The 20498-nt window shown below is 33.3% G+C and overlaps 1 protein-coding gene across 1 annotated transcript; it reads left to right on the top strand.

Annotated features, from left to right (window-relative positions):
* The first annotated feature begins 4919 nt into the window (after window positions 1–4919).
* LOC136036036 (uncharacterized) lies at window positions 4920–18812 on the top strand. The gene is made up of 3 exons (XM_065717967.1): window positions 4920–5198; window positions 5927–8338; window positions 13444–18812. Exons 1-3 carry the CDS (start codon window positions 5136–5138, stop codon window positions 13666–13668), a joined length of 2700 nt encoding a protein of 899 aa, XP_065574039.1. The 5' UTR covers window positions 4920–5135; the 3' UTR covers window positions 13669–18812.
* Window positions 18813–20498: the final 1686 nt, after the last annotated feature.

The following is a 20498-nucleotide window of genomic DNA, read 5'->3' as shown; positions in this document are numbered from 1 at the left end:
AGGTTGTTAACATAAGGAAACTGCGGGAAGGTTTGGAGGGATGTTAAACTGAATCAAAAGACACTGCATTCAGACTAGCGATGATAGTAATATGCAATATCTTAGTAACAGCTTGGGTATTAACTTGAAACTGTCAGTATCACCAATGCTACTGCTGTAACTGCCACTGCGAGTGTGGCTATGACTGCTTACGACTACCTGCAAGTCTGACAGCTCAAAACGTTTATTAACTTGAAACTGTCAGAGCCACTTCTATCCCTACTACTACTACTGCAACTGTGACTGCAATTAGTTGGGATTAATTCGAGGAAGTTTTAAGGGGGGAGGATTGAACATAATTAAAAATCACTATAGACATGCTGATTGTCACAAGGGCAAGCCCTCCCTCTTAAAACTGGGTAAGCTATGAAATATTCACTTTGTTCAGAATGTTTGAACGCCTCTACGGCATTCGCCTCTATGCCTCTGAGGATGCCATTTTCCCCATAACCTCCCGGGAAAGGTTTGTTAATTATGCAGTGTGCCCATTTCACATCAATAGCCGATAAATTTGCACGAAAAAACCTCCTTCAAATGCAATGAAAACCTTTTGGAAAATTATGTGAAAATTACGGGAAGATTGAAAAAACCATTTAAACTCAATGGTGTTAATTTATGGAAATTGGGAGAGGGGCACAAAGCATATAATTCAGAATCTAGGGGAGCGACAATTCGGAATTTTTTTCTCTTTTTTTCAAAAGAAATTCTAAAAGCAGCCCTATTCAATGAAAAAAAAGCAAAAAAAACGGAATGTTCAAAAATCGTTTTTTGGGAGGGGGAGTAAATGACCCCAAAACCCCTTGGTCTGGAGCAGGCTATTGTTTTTCTGCACCAAAGAGTTGTTTTTTTCTCAGGTAGGGAAAAACTTTCTTCTAGCATGTCTGAACTTGTCATAAGACGCTTGGGCCATCCACATATTGGATTAAAGTTGGTGCTTTCGTTTTAAAACAAGTTACTTAATTTGGTTACCCTTGAAGGATGGAAAGAGATGTCTTGTTAGGAAATATGCCATTGCAGAATCGAATTCCAGTCTCATGGAAAATTGATCTGCCATGCGAAGAACCGTGGAAAGTCTTCTTGTGACCGTAACAGACAAGGAGAGGTTTATACGTAAACCTCTTCATAGAGATTTGTGTGAAGTGACTGTAGAAATACGCCGTAGCAGAATCAGGCCGTTTTAGTCTTGCGTAAAATCGATCGGCCATTCGAAGAACCGTGGAAAGTCTCCTTGTGCTCTTAGCACACAAGGAAAAGTTCATATGTTAACCTCTTCACAAATGTTTACGTATATGGGCTGTAAAATTAGTAGATATTTCTTGTACATTTTAAACTGGAAACGTTCCTTACTGTAAAATACTGATTTTTGATGAGCAGAATTTTTAAATTACTCCTTTCTTTTAAGGCTACGGCAGGCTTCTATCGAATCTATTTCAAGACAAATTCCTCCCTCATGCCCGTATAAGCAGTTGTCTTCATTCATTGAACATTGGAAGTTAACAGTAAGTTTTTTCATTGTCTTAAGCAAACAATTAATTATTATTATTTATGTATGGAAATAATTGTTTTAATAAATAGTTAATTAAATAATTTTCATCAATAACTTTTTGAATTAAATAAAAAAATTAATAAAATACAAAAGTAACCAATATTTAATTAAATTAATATGAAAATTTAATTTAACTAACTAATATGCTCAATTAATAATTTAATAAATTGTAATTAATTTTTTTATAATAATCGTTTAATCAAATAAATTGATTAATTGTTATTACTAAGTTGGAAGTATTTATTATGCTCCACAATCCCTTTTTCTTCTTAGTCTTCGTAAGCTAGGCCTGAAGACTTTTGCCCGTTCCATATTTTAGTCACACCTGTCATTAAATTCAAGATTACGCACAACTCCAGTGCCAATTATGCGCGCCATTTATGTTGAATGTTGGTCGTGTTGAACGCCGCTCGTATTTAATGTTCTTATAGTTGAAAATTATTTCAAAGACAAATTCTTGACTCAACAATCAAAATCGAGATTTGATGCATTATTTTTTGAAACTAGTAAACATGGAAGCTTGTTACAGCAATTTTCCTATCTGTAATTGAACCCTGACAAAAGTTGAGGAGGAATAGCTTAAGTAGAGACAAAGTAGTGTTGTGCAAACTTTACAAACTAATTTTTTTAATTTTAAATAATAATCCGCTTCTTAGATACAAATGTGACGCCAAAATCAAGAAAAAACCCATGCCATTCATTAAACTTGTTTTATTTTTACCGACAGATATGACTGGTGTGATTCGGCCATTATAGAAAATCGGCAAAGTGTGTAAAATAGGCACATAAAACTTGTTTACTTTCCAGAGGCACATCCGAAATCGTTACGCTTCTTTTTGCGCATGGGACCCCCTAAAATATTTAGCAAAATTTCCTCCTACAATTTACTGTTTTTTCTAACCTCCCCAACCGCAAAAAGTGCATGTGTACTTGCCTAATCACAGCGACATAATGGCTTCAAATTATATTTTCCAGAAATATTTCGATTTTCCATCTGATAAATGAGCTAAAAACAAATTAATTCCCTCTAATGGATGAAAGTTAAGTTTCAATGCTAATTATTTTTATAACAGTTATTGGGGCAATGAAAAAAAATTCCGCCTTTATGCTTCCTAGGTCATGGCGGCGCTCTCCAGTGGTACATATTCCTGATGAAACATAAGGTTGTGCAATTTTTCCAGGCATTTAGGGTACTGCTTGGGATTTAAGCAAACTACATGGGAAATGCTTTACGATAGTTCTCAGTCCAATATTATTTCTCTGTATTTAAGAAGTAAATAATTCCCAAAAGAGTTATTTTTCTTTCGTTTAATTAGGAGTCAGTATTGAATGGAACCATTAATTGTTCTATCTTATGAATATTACGAAGAACTAACTCACGATATCTAGGTTTTTAAAGCGGTACAATATGAGCATTAGATTTGAGCTCCAAAGACAGTGTTCTTTTTGAGCGTCTCACTGGTTTCATCTAGAATTGCGAAATCTGTTACTGCCAGCCTTGCCACTAGTACAAGTAACACTGCTCAGTACTTGCCATAGTTTTGCTGGAAATGACTACCGCATATTTACTTTAAGAATGGGTGTTGATAAACGAGTCCGTGGTTACGATCCTACCAGGAATAAGACTCGGAGCACAAAATTCTTGAACAAAATAAAAGCTAAAACCATTTCTTTCATGCTGTCTCAAAGTTACTGTTGTAACCCTGAATGGCGTATATGTAGTTTTTTCTCTTATCCAGCCGTGATCCGTTTAGTTAAAAGCAAGTTTTCGTCAAAACTTGTTAAAAGCAAGTTTTTCAGTTTTTTTTTCATATGGAATTTTTTTGAAATCGTTCAAAAACAATTTTCAAGAGGGCCCCAGAACCCCTTCAAGGGGCGTAGAGGGAGCATTCCAAATTTCAAGTGATGATGCTTTGTATATTCACAGATTTATATTTTTTTCCTTTCAAATTGCCTAGGAGAGCGGAAATATTTTAATAGATAGACTGTAAACATTATATATTGGAGATTTTTAGAGGCCCATTATAGCTTTGGACCCATAATAACCATAACAATAATCATTGGATAGACTGAGCTGGTTATACATAAATAGAATAAACATTATTTATTTAAAAATATTTAATATCTAATAAAACTTATTTAATGGAGTAAAAGGAATAATGGAATAAAACAAATAAAACATATTCAAATGGAATAAATATTTTTTAATAGCACGTGATTTTGTCGTATAATGGTGCCAATTGGATTTGACATTTCAGCAGGACCGTAGCCAGGATTGTTTCGCGGGAAGGGGGTTACAAAAACACCTTTAAGAAGCGCATCAAAATTTTGTTTATATGCATTTTTGTTACCTGTTTACGAGTTTGACAGAAAAAAATTTGGGGGGAAGGAATCAAACCCCCTAGCCTTCTCTTTCCCTGGCTATACCCCTGCGTGGAATATATCACTCTTATTATTATTTTATTTTTTTATCACACCGTATAATAGTATAACATGTGGAGTAAAACACGTAAAAAAAACACGATAGAAGGAAAGATAAAAACACAGTCGTCTAAAAGTGCGAATTGGAATTGACCCGGAAGATATTATTATTATTTTCCACCGATACTTTGCAATAGTATAACAAGAAGAACATAAGTAAAAAAAAACATGAAAGAAGGAAACGTAAAAATACGAACATCCAGCACAAACATAATGCACAAAAACACCAACATGAAAAAGGAAAAAAAACAACTGAAAGAGCTTAATAAGGTGGTGAAGGGGAGAAACATGGTCAATTCTGCTAAAAAAAAGTCGAATATTCTGAATAAGAATATAAATCCTCCCCAAAAATTAAAAATTTGAAACTAGTTAGTCCTCTTAATTGGTTTTGATTTGTCAAACCATTTCAAAATGTCAAATGCCTTGACTTTTGACAAAAAAAAACTTTTTGAATTTTCGATGTTTTTATTTATGATTTTTCACAGATTGTTTTCCGACAAATACACATAATACACTCATAAACACTCAAATACGCTAAAATAAACGAATGAATGTATAACAATGCACTCAAAAACGCATTCGAGAAAATATTTTTCTCAAATGCCTTTTTGAGAACCTTTGAAGGTTTGTACCAGAGCCGTTCCTAGGGTTAGTGGTACCCTGGGAAAACTTAATTACACTGACCCCTCCCAACTCAAAAATATAAGCAAAAAGAAGCCGAATCAAAGTGAAACATTTTACCAAAGGTGCCAGCCTCCCAGCTGAGCCCCCCCCCCCAGTTACGGTGCCCGGAGCAGCTGCTCCGTTTGCCCTCCCCCTTAAATGACTCTGGTTGGCACAGAATACAAAACCCTGGTCAAGTATTTTATCGCTATCTTCTTTTCAGTACGGACTTGAGATACCAAATGACCCATCTTCGACCCACTACGTCAACGTAAAGTTTTCACCAACTGGAACAACTTACACTTATCCTCATTGGTGTGTTCATTCAAGGTCACCAGTTATCCTTAGACGATTTGATCCAACACCGATTCTTCTAGATTTTATTAATGATGTCAATGAACTACAAATGGGATTGAAGTTAGAAGTGAAAGGATACAAACCAGTGTCTTCTTTTGTTGTAACTGACCAAGTAAGAGTTTATTTCGTTATGTTTTAGTTGTATGTAACTTTTTCCTCTCTGACATGGAGTTTGTACGTTTAAGGAGGGATTGGCATACAAACAAGCTATTGGGAGTAATTTTTGAAGTATTTAAGCAATTACTTTATAAGTTATTTGATTATGTAAATAATTACAGTTATATGGTTATAATTACTAGGTATAATTATAATTATTATATTATTATTACATTATTATTTTCTTATTATTATTATTATGTTATGTAATCAATTTATAATTAGTAAAATCTTAAATTTTATAATCATTTTATAAAAACAAGTCGAAATCCGTGTTGTTTATGGATGGCCTGAAAAAAAGGCTCTGGTATCCGACTGATCTTTAGAATTTGGCATAGACACTTATCCTCGAAGATATAAATAGTTAAGGACGAGCAATAATTAAGGAAATAAAGGAATTTAAATGAACAGTTGATGAATCATCAACCGCTGAAGTAAACCTTGATAAATTCTATCGGCTACTTTTTACATTCATTCGTCCCATTAATAAACTTTTGTCTGTCACAAAACTGAAACGCAACACCATTGCACATACCTACACAGATAATTCAATGTACAGGACATTTTGTGTTACAACTCACAATGCATTATTTCACTGGGTATTAAATTATGTTTTTACTTGTGAAGATCATTTGTATTTGGAAACAGCTGTGTTGTTGGTTTAATTATTTTTTTTTCTTTTAGGTCTTATCGCCAGCATTTCAGAATTTAGCTCACTTGCCGGCAGTGGCAGGACCTTATAGAACTGTTAATCCTCGCCCAACCCTAAAACAGCAAAGTATTTTTGAAATGCTTAAGAATATTAAAAGTCCCACAAAAAATAAAACATCTTCTTTTCAAAGTCATTTTCAACATCAAAATTCACAAACAATGAAAGGAAATGCTCCAGTATTCCAACCTAGTCTTGGCGCAACGTCTTCTTCTGAGAGTGAAGTATGTGCTACTCCGAGTGAAAAAGTGGGGAGAGTCCAGCCATTTGTCAGTGAAACTGAGTCTCAACTAAGAGTTGGCAACATGGCTGATGTGGAACTTAATCGAAAAGAAAGTCATGATGTGATGAACAAAACAGGGTTGCCATCAAAGTATTTTCAGTCTCAATTTATTACTCCTAAATTAAATTCTAAGCCTTGGAGTCCTATTAAACACCCGGAATCAGGTCAAACAATTGCTGATAAAGGTAAAGCCAACCATACTTCTAAGGCTGGTACTGAAGCTGATGGTTCTTCAAAATATTTTCTTTCTAAAGCTAATAATTCGAAACTGCCATTCAAACCACGTGATAAAGGCAAACAAACAAAACTTGTACCAACGATTTATATTAAGTCTACAGATAGTGAGAATATGCGCGAAAATTTGAAGAGTAGTCACATTTCTGAGTCGGAATTGATGAATGAAGTTGAAATCCTGAAAAGTGACGAGATTATCGAAATAGCCACGAGCACTGCAGACAGTATCTACCCGTACCACCCAAGTTTCCCTCAAGGATCTGTTACCCCGTTTCTGTCTCGGGATTATGACTTTATTAGTCAAGTACCCAGTATTGAAAAAGAGTCAGAAAAATCTGTTTCTGATTCAGAGCATTATTTGGAGAAGAATGACAAACCGATGGAAATTCAAGTTAATACAAGCAGTGGTAGGCATAAACAAAGGGTCTTGCCTCACGATGGTCGTTCATCTAGTTCAACTTCTATCTCAACTCCTAGTAAAGCTTCCCAAAATGTCGTAATCAATAATTTAGTAAATAAGCCGTTGCAATTTTGTCTTAGCTCTATGAAGCTACAAGTTGACACACGACCTGGCTACACTTCTTCTTCTGGCAAAGTAAATCCATCTCTCAGCTCAAATACCTGTAGAATCTCAGAAGTAAATGAGGCACTTAAGATCATATCTGGCCCTTTGAAGTCGGCAATTGAAAAGGCTGGTACAAATGAAACTCAGACTCCTTTGCCTCATTATGGCTACTCTTGTAGCCAGGGTAATTTGGCGGTTGACTTAAGTGCTTGTGGGACCCCTATTAATTGTGGAGATAAAGGATTCGTCAATGAGGAAGTTAAAGTGAGCTCTGGTTATGTGAAGTCATTAGTTGAGAACGTTACCATGCATAGGACTACAGCATTTCATCGTGCCTTTTCTTCTAGTCAGGATAATTGGACTGTTAACTCAATACCCAATTTAACTCATCACCCTCAAATTGCACCTGATAAAAATTTTATAAAAGAGGGGGTTAAATCAAGCCTTGACTCCGTGAAGCCGTCAATTGAGAAAGTTTCAGTAACAATTCAGAATGTGGTACCTTCTAGTTTTATTCAGGGCCACCCAACTTTTAAAGTAAATCCTTGTGGAACTCCTCAAGCTATAGCTAATAATCATTTGGTAAACAAAGTAGTAAGAACTGAATCAAGTTTTATGAAACCATCAATTGAGGAAGGTAGCACCCCTGCAGCTCACGACAAGATTGTTCCTGTTTTTGTCAAAAAGAAAGTAGACTCATCAGCTGTGTTAAAACCAATTATTGAACACGACCCTAAACCACAGAAACTTATTCCTAGCTTTATGTTGAAAAAGAAACCAACGTATTGTCAAGCTATACGAAAAGATGACAGTGTGAAAAATATGGTTAGAGAAAATGATATAGCAGATAAAACTGTCTTGGTTCAGGGAAAGAGTGATTGTCGAAATGATTTGGATACAAGTAGCAAGTCTGCTATCTGCCTAGAAAAGAAAGTGCCAATTTTTTTCCAAAATAAAATACAAAAACCTATCACGTCTTCACTAGCTTTTTTGAAAAAGCCTGCTCTGGATCTTAAGAAAAAACAGAAAGCTAACAAAGACAGTATAAAAGCAAAAGCCATCCAGTTAGAAACCCCTCTTAATACTTCAATTGGAAATAAAATGCTTGCGTATTTTTATTCACATCCTAAGGGGGTTACAAGTCCACAGATCAACAGTATTACAAGCAAAGTTAATTTGTCCACCACAGAGCCGTCTATTTTTGAAAGACTTTCTGAATTGGACCTGAAAAACCCGGCAGAGTTTAAAGAACTGGGGAAGGATTTCGCTGAAACTGGAAAGAAGCGGAAGAAAAATGATAATCAAGTAAGTTTTCTATCAATTTGGTGTAGGTGTTATATAAATATCCGAAATTGGTGAATGTCGACATTCACCGCTAAATATCCGAAATACCTCTTTTTCCCCTTGGATCTAGTCAGGGTTGCCAATCAACTTTTTCAGTTTTGTGGAATTTTTTTAAAATTAGTTTTTTGATCGACAACAAATATTTCAAATTTTCAAGCCTCGACTTGAAAATTTCTCCTCTGCTTGAAAAGAATTGTTATGAAAATATCTGCTCGATCAGATGAAAATTATTCCTCCTCCAGAAATGTCTTGTTCTGAGAAATAGATTGATACAGAAGATGCAGTATTAGAAAAATGATAATCAAGAGTTTTTTCATGATCTCTCATGTAGGGTTCCCACGGCGTCAGTAAAGTTAATAGAGTTGTTCACAGAGTTAATTAACCGTTTTTCTAATATGCTTTCTTCTTCTTTATTATACCGTATTGGAAAAGAAGTTAACTTTGTTTAACTTAAAAAAATAAACTAATTTGGTGTAAATGTTATATCAATGTCCGAAATTGATGAATGTCAACATTCACCGGCGAATGTCCGAAATACCTTTTTTTCTCCTTAGATCTAGTCAGTGTTGCCAGTCAATTTTTTTAGTTTTATGCAAGGTTTGATGGTGACAGGTTAGATTGGATTTTTAACCCAATTCTGAGATTTATAACCTAATTTAACCTAACCCAACCTAACCTTACTTTAAGTTTTACCATCAGTTTTGCACAAGACTGAAAAAGCTGATTTGCAAAGCTAATTGAATCAAAGCAGAGAAAAAGGAATTTTGGACATTCACCATTGAACGTTGAGATTAACCGGATTTCGGAAATTCCGCAGTGAATGTCGAAATTAACCTGAATTTGGACATTCACCAGTGAATGTCGAGATTAACCAGATTTTTGACATTCACCAATGAATGTTGAGATTAATAAGATTTTTGACATTCACCAATGAATGTTGAGATTAATAAGATTTTGGACATTCACCAGTGAATTTCGAGATTAACCAGGTTTTGGACATTCACAAGTGAATGCCGAGATTAACCAGATTTCCGGACATTCATCAGTAACTGTCGAGATTATCCAGATTTCGGACATTCACCAGTGAATGTCGAGATTAACCAGATTTTGGAGATTCACCAGTGAATGTTGAGATTAATCAGATTTTGAAAATTCACCAGTGGATGTCGAGATTAACCAGATTTTGGACATTCACCAATGAATGTTGAGATTAATAAGATTTTTGACATTCACCAATGAATGTTGAGATTAATAAGATTTTGGACATTCACCAGTGAATTTCGAGATTAACCAGGTTTTGGACATTCACAAGTGAATGCCGAGATTAACCAGATTTCCGGACATTCATCAGTAACTGTCGAGATTATCCAGATTTCGGACATTCACCAGTGAATGTCGAGATTAACTAGATTTTGGAGATTCACCAGTGAACGTTGAGATTAATCAGATTTTGAAAATTCACCAGTGGATGTCAAGATTAACCAGATTTTGGACATTCACAAGTGAACGTTGAGGTTAACCAGATTTTTGACATTTACAGTAACGTTTATGCTAAAAAACTTGCTGTAAGTTTGAAAAGGTGAAAGTCTTGTGTGACCGGGACTAACTCTATTCGTGGGAAATTTTTTTGACTTTATTGAACTTCTATCAGGTATGGTTATGCACGGAGTTTTGACTTGTTTATTGAGCACCAAGGGAAACCATTGGAATAAAGCAGTCCCATAAAGGTTGGTTAAGGAGAGTGTTAGTCTCATACAAATTGCTTGATAGGATTTACGCTGTATGAGAATATGCTTCAGAGACCATTGTCTTGAAGCTGCACTGGGATGTTTTCTTTAGAGGCATCTCTACTTTTGGTACCATTTTCTATTGCTATTCTAGAGCATATATGCGTATGTATATATGAGTCTGCATATATAATTAATATAATGTAATGTAATCCATATAGATAGACAGATTTATTCACATGAAAGTCCTATTGGGCCATGGTAACATGGACAAAACAAGCGAAAAAAATAAAACAACAAAATGTAAACTGAAAAAACACTCAAACTGATTAATTGAGAAAATCATCATGATGCCTCATACATACCTGGACGAGCTTTCCGGTATTATTTATGTCTAAATAACACCTACTTTTCAAAATTTCCGAAATCCGATCCCTCCCCCCGACCTCTACCAAATATTTCCAAGTGTAATTCCCTTAATTCCTTACATTCCCTAAAAATGATGCAAAGACTCATCCATCTCTCCACACATAGGGCAACTATATATATATATATATATATATATATATATATATATATATATATATATATATATATATATATATATATATATATATATATATATATATATATATATATATATATATATATATATATATATATATATATATATATATATATATATATATATATATATATATATATATATATATATATATATATATATATATATATGTATGTGTATATGTAACTATATATACATTATGCTTAATATTATATAATGGATATAACGCTAACGTTTATGTTAGCGTTATACGCTAAAGTTTGACACTTTTTCTGATACGCTGAATGTGAGGGTGTGATTTTCGTTAAGATTTTGTGACTTTTAGGGGGGTTTTCCGTCTATTTTCTAAAATAAGGCAAATTTTCTCAGGCTCGTAACATTTGATGGGTAACTACAGTACCTTACTACAGCTCGTTACCACGAACTGTTTGATAATTCTGTTTACATAGGATGTAATTCTAGAGCATATGTGCATATGCGTATATAATTCTGTATAATGTTGCTAATATAAGGTAAAATATTCTATGGAATATAACTTTATATGCATAGGTTGTAATTTTAGAGCATACATAATTCCATATAATATAGTCAATATAATATGATCGACATAATTTAATTCTATGTGCAGAGTAATGTATAGGAAATGTAGATGGCAGAACACTACATGAAAGAGTTAAAGTAGGTTAAACCAATAATCTAAGGAATTCAAACATTAACAATATGTTAATTACCATGTGTATGGCCTACTCATTAGAAATTTAATATCTGAGCTTATTTTTTATTTTTTAAGTTATGTGTGGGTGTGTAAGCTTGCACTGTACCAATTTCAATAGTCAGATTTCATTTTCTCTGTCCTTGGTACGTCAAAACATATCGTTTCATATCGTCATATCAAAAATGTATCGTCAAAACATAATTTTGTTATCTCGGAGTTACTGTTTTACAAAAGATTAGCAATGAAATGAAAGAGCTGGTGCGTTAATGGCTTAAAAAACAAAAACAAAAAAAGTAAAGTGCAATAAAGGAGAGAAAGCCACCGTTTTATCCCTTTGATACATAACAAAAAAAACCTTACATTATATAATTGGTAATTTTCTGTAACTTCTGATTAATTAACTAATTAGAAAGAGTCACGTAATGCTGTTCAACGGTTACCCAAAGCAACTATCATTTCCGGTATATCTCACAAGAGAGTATGCGATTCTCATTATTTATGCCTGTTTTACGACAGGCCCTGGTTCTAGTGATAGAATAAAGATTTTTTGTTGCTTTGTCTCATTACCTAATAGTTATCCTTATTAAACTGGAGCTTACGAGTTTTCTTGTGAGTGCGTAAGATAAGATATCTATTTCAAAAACTCCTATCCCAAGCCCCGAAGTGCTGAATTCGTATTTTGGAGTCATAACCTCCCCTCTCAAAATAAAATAAAGCATAATAACTAAAAAACTGGCAAACAATGCCAAAAGCAATGATATCGGGTCGACAAAACCATTCGTTGGTCAAAAATATTAAGCTGCAAAATGTCAGAAAGTTAAAAAGGTAAAAACTGATAAAACTAAAAAAAGAATGAAATAAAATATACATTAAAAAAGTTTGAAAATAGTGTATAAAAGGAGGAGGGAACAAAACAAGGAAACGAACATAAAATTTGGGTATCATCAGTACCGAATAACAAAAAGCGAAAACTAGTGGTTTGTTCTATCAGTAATGAAGGGGACAAGGGTTTTTCATATCTGGAGTTAAAGAAACAAATGTGGGAAAAGATAGGAACGGGTTAAAAAACAATACGTTGTACGTCGAGTTAAAATGAAACCCCCAAAATGAAAAGCAAATTTCTTGTTCATTGCTTTGGTGAAACTAGATTTTGCGTGAAGGAGGGGGGGGGCACCAGGAAAAGATCTTTACTTTGACATCTGGTCATTAAATAGCCTATAAAGGTCTACTATTCTTATTTTCGATGCATTGGAATTAATCATGCATACATCAGATCACTTTTCAATTTTTAAAGATTCATCTGAAGGGAAAGGATAAAAATATCCTTTTTAGGATTTTAGCCATTAAATAACCCAAAAAGGCCTATGTTAGAATACTTTTTGCATTTGGAGAGGAGGAGGTTTAGGTCTGTCAATTACTCAGTGCATGGGTAAGTTCATGTTTGGGAAAATTATTCCTCTTCTTCAATGTAAATTTATTAGGCTTCTTCGGGCTAACAATCAAGTAATATTTTTTGTGAGTTAATGCCTTGAAAAAAGTAATTGAAAACCTAATCATTTTGTTTGACGCTGAATATCTATCTGAAACCGACTCATTGAGTGGTCAGGCTTCTCATTCAAACATTCGTTTATATTTGTGTGTAGAATTTAGGGATTAAAGTGAATCCCTTTTGTTGGAAATTATTCATGTTGAAAGCAAAACTTGATTTGCTTTCAATTATTATTTTTTCCTTATTTATTTAGCATGTATAGTTTAACTATGCGATTTGAACCTGTTATTGATTATGCAATATTGTATGTTAGAGCTTTCAGAACAAAAATAATAAAAAAGGCAAACTAAAAAAAGAAAAAAGACCTTAAGTAAAAAAAAAAAAAAACTTATTTATCCCATAGCAGAATTATCACATGTCAAACTATTTCAAAATTTCAAAGTTTTCAAATCTTCGCATAAGTTAGCATGGGAATTCAGGTAAAAGCCATCTTAGTTAACATTATTTAATTTTAATACGTAATTTTATGCTATGTAATTCTAGTAAAGTATTTATAATATGTATTTTTAGAGCTCCCAGAATGAGACTGGATCCAAAAAGCCACGTGCCCCACCTAAAATTGCCACAAATGTCAATGTAGAGGAATTGGCGAAACTAGGTCAACTCTCCATAGTGAATGTGCCTACCATCACAGCCTGGCTTAAGGCTAAAGGAGTTCAGGTGAAATCAAAAGACAAGCGACAGGATTTGGTTAACAAGGTCCATATATCATTAGGCCTACCCGTTCAGTTTTAATGCTCTTTATTTTAATCTTTCTCATTTTTCTTCTTTTTCTCAATTTCTTCTATCCGTCTCCTCAGTTTATCCGTCTGTAATTTTAACAACTAAAGCCTAGATCTAAAACCTAATTGAATGGATAATGAACTAATAAAGTACAAAAGTTCTCTTTTCTTAAAAATTGTTGACGAATACAGCTAACAGTAAAAGGGGTCTCTTTAGTTTTAAGTCAATAGAAAATATGAACCAATGGAAAGCTTATATGCAATAATGATGTAATATTCGATCCATACGTATATTCATACAGGAAGGTTAAGTAGGATCCCTCCCTTTCAAACCCCAGGAAGATTTTGAAGAAACAGTGTTGAACCATAATATCTTTGCTTAATAAATTAGGACGTTGTAGAACATCAATTCACTATACACTGTCTTCTGGTTGTTAACTTTGTTATTTTTAAACCATTTTGATACATTTTTTTTCTGTTCTGTATATTTAGCTTTAATAATTCATTGGTCGATACATGAATTTTTAAACATCTGAATTTTTTTCACCATGCTATTTTGTAAGTCGGTTACCAGAGCTGTTGTCTATTTTCAGAGGAGTATTTTCGTGTTGTCTAAACAGAACATAAGCTATGCTGGGATAAATATGCATGGTATTTTTATTGTGAGACACGATTGTAGGGACGGAGCAAGGGGTGGATTTTGGGATACGTGATCCCACAAGCAGGTTGAAAGTTGCTCTAATTACAGGGTTGAAGCGGCTAAAATTACCGATTGTGGAACCGATTCCTATCGGTTCAATCTTCCCCCCATCCCCCAAACACTAATTCGGTTCCTACCCCTATAAGATTGATTTCTATATAGATAGCAAGTATAGCCGAGGAGATTCTCTGGTTTCTATTTGCAATTTTGTATATTTTGTTTGTTAATCCTGAAGTGAGTCATTCAGAAGCCAGATTGGTTAAGCCCATAAAAAAGTCGCACATAGTTTTGACTTTAACGTGCCAATTAAGTTTTGGCAAAGATTTCTGAAATGTTTGTTATTTACTGTTTGTTTTTGGAGTTATAGAGCATATTCTTTTCGTTCTGACATTGGTTCCCCTCCCCGTCTTTTGAAAAAAATGGAATAAGGGGCCTAAAAACGGATTTTTGTTACATTTTGTTTATTTCCGATTTTTTGTTGAAAGATATTGTTTAATTTCATACTAGTGTGGACTTAGTCTAATTAATCCATACAATTAGTTTATGCTGTACTATATATTATGATCGTTATATAATATGATTATTGTATAATCATTTGAAGGCTCACGTAGTTTCAACATTTTTTTATATCAGTCCTTATGATATAAAAGTTAAGATTCATAAAGTTAAATTTCCAAGTTAAGTTTTTAAATCCCGAAAAAGAAATTAAATCACCAAAATTTATCGTTGGGGATGGCCCAAAAACGTTTAATTAGGCCAATAATGTCCTAAGTTTCCTTTTCGTAAAAATTGCTGATGAATACAGTTATTCGCCACGCCAATGATGTCCTAAGTTCTTTATACCAGAGTGTGCTAAACGCCGTTTTATTGAGAATAAAAGAATAAAATATAAAAGTCTATATTACAGAATTAATGGAAATATAATAATTATTAATTAGCGTGCAGTTGCTGACACTATGTATTCGCCCCGTCCTGATATTTGTCCACTCTCCCTCCTCTCATGAAATTGAAACAAAATATTTGAAACAAATATTTGAAATTGATTGTAATATTTGAAATTGAAAATCCTCATAATTGAAATTGAGATTGAAATTAATTGAGAGTTGAAATTGATTGTAATATTTGAATTTGAAAAAATATTTGAAATTGAAACAAAATATTGAAACAAATTGAAACAATATAGGGCATAGAAACATATTTTTTTCCAATTTTGCTTGCATCTGATCTGTAGGTTGTCCAATTAATCGAAGTCCAATTAAATGTGCCTTACCGAGAAAAAAAACCGTCAATTTCATCTTTGTCTAAATGATATAATTGTAATATTTACTCAATTGTGTTCGGTTACAGATGCTATAAAACAGGTTATAAATTCACTTAGTTTTTAAAGCCAATTTTAATTGTAATTTCAAACATACTGGTAAAGCAGTTTCTTAGCCGACGGAAACAGTCAAGGCGAAGTTATGTTTTGTTTATATGAAATGAGTTGTAATGCCCTTGTATGGTTTTCAATAGTCCCCATTCTATTTTATCTTGTTTATTTATGTTCATATTTATGTTTATATGGAATGAGTTGTAATGCCCTTGTATGGTTTTCGACAGCCCCCATTCTATTTTATCTTGTTTATTTATGTTTATATTTATATTCATATATTTATATGAAATGAGTTGTAATGCTCTTGTATGGTTTTCAGCAGCCCCGTTCTATTTTATCTTGTTTATTTATGTTTATATGTATGTTTATATGAAATGAGTTGTAATGCCCTTGTATAGTTTTCGACAGCCCCCATTCTATTTTATCTTGTTTATATATGTTTATATGTATGTTTATATGAAATGAGTTGTAATGCCCTTGTATGGTTTTCAGCAGCCCCGTTCTATTTTATCTTGTTTATTTATGTTTATATGTATGTTTATATGAAATGAGTTGTAATGCCCTTATATGGTTTTCAACAGCCCCCGTTCTATTTTATCTTGTTTATTTAGGTTTATATTTATGTTTATATGAAATGAGTTGAAATGCCCTTGTATGGTTTTCAGCAGCCCCGTTCTATTTTATCTTGTTTATTTATGTTTATATGTATGTTTATATGAAATGAGTTGAAATGCCCTTGTATGGTTTTCGACAGCCCCCATTCTATTTTATCTTGTTTATTTATGTTCATATTTATGTTTATATGGAATGAGTTGTAATGCCCTTGTATGGTTTTCGACAGCCCCCATTCTATTTTATCTTGTTTATTTATGTTTATATTTATATTCATATGTTTATATGAAATGAGTTGTAATGGCCTTGTATGGTTTTCAGCAGCCCCGTTCTATTTTATCTTGTTTATTTATGTTTATGTGTATGTTTATATGAAATGAGTTGTAATGCCCTTATATGGTTTTCAACAGCCCCCGTTCTATTTTATCTTGTTTATTTAGGTTTATATTTATGTTTATATGAAATGAGTTGTAATGCCCTTGTATGGTTTTCAACAGCCCCCATTCTATTTTATCGTGTTTATTTCTCATTCATTTTCAAGAACGGTTTAGGTAAGCTTAAAAACAGAGCAGAAGACTCGCCTGTTTGGTAAAAAATTAGAAAAAAGTTCAGAAAAAAGAAAACTTACAAAAAAGGTAAAAAAAATGTTTTTTTCTTTTTTTTTTTTTTAGAGGTAGTATCGTTTTTACACCTTCAAGATTTTTCTGCCATTTGGTTCTTGATCCTAAAACATGATCCGGATACAAAACTTGTAATTTTTAATAAGCTCTCTTATCGTAGCTTCGAAGATACAATGAAAATCTCCGTTTATAACTATTTTATTTCTGAAATATTTAATTAGAAATTATTTAAAATGAAGGACTTAGTCCATACTAAGTGAAAGAGTGCAACGCGAGTTTCATCAGTCATTAATTAATATAATTTTTATGTATTCTTACATATATTATTATAATTAGTACCATTATTATATGTGTGTTTATTATTGGAACTAATTTGGTTGCAATATTTACTGAAATAGGCGCCGTTACAGATGCCATAAGACGTTCGAGTTATAAATTCACTTTATTTCTTAAAGCCGATTTTTATGATAATTGCAGAAATGCAGTTTTTGAGCTTGTATAAACAGACGAAGTGAATTGATATTGTGTATGCACGATAACTACGGGACGTGCGTAAATAAAATCGCACATGTCATAGGTTCAGGTGCATTTTCTGCTATAGAAATGAGTTACAGTGCCCTTGGAAGGGTTCCAACAGTCTACATACTAGTTTGTTGTTGAAGTGGTTTAGATGAGAATAAAAAAGCGCGAAAAGGTCAACATCGCAGCCAAGTCAACATCGCGGGTAAATTATCAGCTAGACTTTCCTACTTTGATTATAAGTATAGAAAAGACTTTATTTTTTTCGGACGAATATAACCGTTCTTACAGACTTACTGACAGTTTTAATGGTGTGTTTGAACTTAACGTGAGACTATATATGTTGGACATGTTGCCTGTTTCGTAGGCCGTGATCTGCTAATCGTTCTTCAAAAAATAGTGAGCGATTTTAAAAGCTTGAAATCCATGTGTTGATATGCTTTAGAAATGGATAGCTAAAACAACTGAAGTTGCGTTTGAAATAAAAATAAAATTTTGAAAAAAAGAACAAAGAAAGAGCATTTACAATTTTTCTGTGGCAAGTTTCTTGATCCTAAAGCACAGTATAGATACAAAACTTGTAATAACCATTAAATTTATCTTGCTCAGGAAAGATATCTGGAAAATTCCAGTCTAAGATTATTTCCTTAACGAAGCATTTAGTTAAAAATGATTCATTTAATCAGTTTTTTTGAACAAATTGCCTTAACCTTAAGCTAAATAAACACTTCGATTTAGTGTTAAAAAACCGTCAATTTATCTTAATGTGGCGCATAATTACAAATTACATGCTTTTGGGCTATATGCGCTGTTTCGTTTTTTTTTTGTTACGAGAGAAAGGGGGCAGGATTCCCAAATCCTCCAAAGGCACAAAGGCACATTTAGTATGGCAATTCTGGCAATAGCCCATCTTGCAACGTTTCAAGATACTGATATAAATAAATAGAAAGTAAATTTATTTTCAGTTTGATTCAGTGGCTTTAGTTTTCGCCCCAAATATGCTACCTAAACAAACCTTTCCCACCAAAACTATCGAAAAATTCAGTTGTTTTTTTAAAGCCCAAATTCTGTTTTAATACTAAAAAATTGTTCGGTAACTATGGTGAGTTTTTCTTATTTATATAAAAGTCCCCTCCCCATTCCTTTCTATTCCTTGGCTCTGACCGAAACTGAATTAGTGTTATTTTTCAGTTGAGTTTATGCGTTTTAGAATAAAAACCTCATTCACCGATTGAAGTGAGTTTAAATAGTTTTATTTTTGGTATTTAAATAGTGGTTAACTTATTTTTGTTTTTTCTGTTGCTTTTATTGTAATAAACTTGCTTCCATGATAACATTGGATTTTGGTCATGTCTGTTCGTTTATTTTTTCTGAATGTTAAAATAGTATCTTGGGTACTTGTTCATTAAAGGAAAAACAGAAGAGAAATTTGCTGGATGTAAGATTTGATAAAACCGGTTTCATAGCCACAAACACAGATGACGGGTGACAGAATGCATTGACCTTCTATTATTTGGGTAGGGTGTTCCACCCCCAATTATTATTGGGGGTGGGGGTAAGGTTAGGTTGTGCTGTCCAAATACTTTACCCAGACTCCTCCCCCCTAGTGTGAAAATACATAGCCCGAATTATATTATTATATAAACTAAAGGTTAAATGTAGGCTATATTTCATTAGGAATAATATAACTTCCCTTCTTGGGCGTGTTTCATTTATATCAAACTGTTCGTGGTAGCGAACTGTAGTGAGGAGCGACCCGGCTCAATAGTAACCGAAACTATAAAAAACGGAATTTAAAAACCAATAGTTACATCAAAATAATCATATTTTTGTGCTGATTTTAAATATACAAGTTCCATCACGTTTATTGTTACCCATCAAAAATTTACGAGCCTGAAAAAATTTGCCTTATTTTAGAAAATAGGGAGAAACACCCCCTAAAAGTCATTGAATCTTAACGAAGATCACAGCACCAAATTCAGCTTGTCAAAGAACCCTGCTGTAGTAGTTTCAAGTTCATATTTACACAAATATGGAATGCCAGAAGACAGATAACGGATGCGTGTATTTTTTTCCCCAGAGGTGATCGTATCGACGCAGTAGTCTTACAATGTCGCGAGAGGGCTCATTTCAATGGAAATTAAAAGTTCTAGTGCCCTTTTTAAGTGACCAAAAATTGGAGGGCACTTAGGCCTCCTCCCACGTCATTTTTTTTTGCAAAGTCACTGGATCAAAATTCTGATATAGCCATTTTGTTCAGCATAGTCGAAAAATCTAATAATTATGTCTTTAGGGACGATTTGATCCCCCACAGTCCCCGGGGGAGGGACTGCAAGTTACAAGCTTTGACCATTGTTTACATGTAGTAAGGAATTATTCCGTATGTAAAAGGGGTTGCCCCTCCTCAACGCATGGCTCTTTACGCTAAAGTTTCTTATTGTTTTAAAAACTAGAGTTGTGAGAAAGAGTCAAACCTTAGCGTAAAGAGCCAGACTTTGAGCAGGGGACAACCTTTTTCATATACGGAATAATTTCTGTTTGTTTTAAGTTTTAATGCCGCTCCTTACTTACAGTTGTTTTTTTAACAACTTCCAAAAACTTTGTTTTTTTTATTTAATCTCTATCCAGGGCACCAGAAAGCTTGTAGTACCGATAAACGCGAAAACTAAAGTTTAATATGAGAGCGAAAAACCAGAGCCACCTAGCTTAATATGGAAATTAGATGATCGCAGGTTTTAATAGGGCGTAAGTAGCTGTCCAATGCATTAAGCACTACAACCCTGGTAAGGGCACATTTTTCTATATTTAAATATGTTTATATAAAGTACTAGAAAGCAAATTTATTTTTAGTTTCATTTAATGACTTTAGAAAAGCTTTGTATAGTTTTATCAAGTTTTCACTCAGAAAAATGAAAAGCAAAGATTTCATTCTGTATGAAACCTAACACTCTATTGAAAACTATAATTCAAAGACTAAACCAAGGATAAGTATGTTTATTTACCTTAAATATATCTGCTTA

This window comes from Artemia franciscana, chromosome 15, assembly GCF_032884065.1.
Source record: "Artemia franciscana chromosome 15, ASM3288406v1, whole genome shotgun sequence".
Classification (NCBI taxonomy): Eukaryota; Metazoa; Arthropoda; class Branchiopoda; order Anostraca; family Artemiidae; genus Artemia; species Artemia franciscana.
Note: the sequence above shows the minus strand (reverse complement) of the source record. Positions and strands in the feature narration are given on the sequence as shown.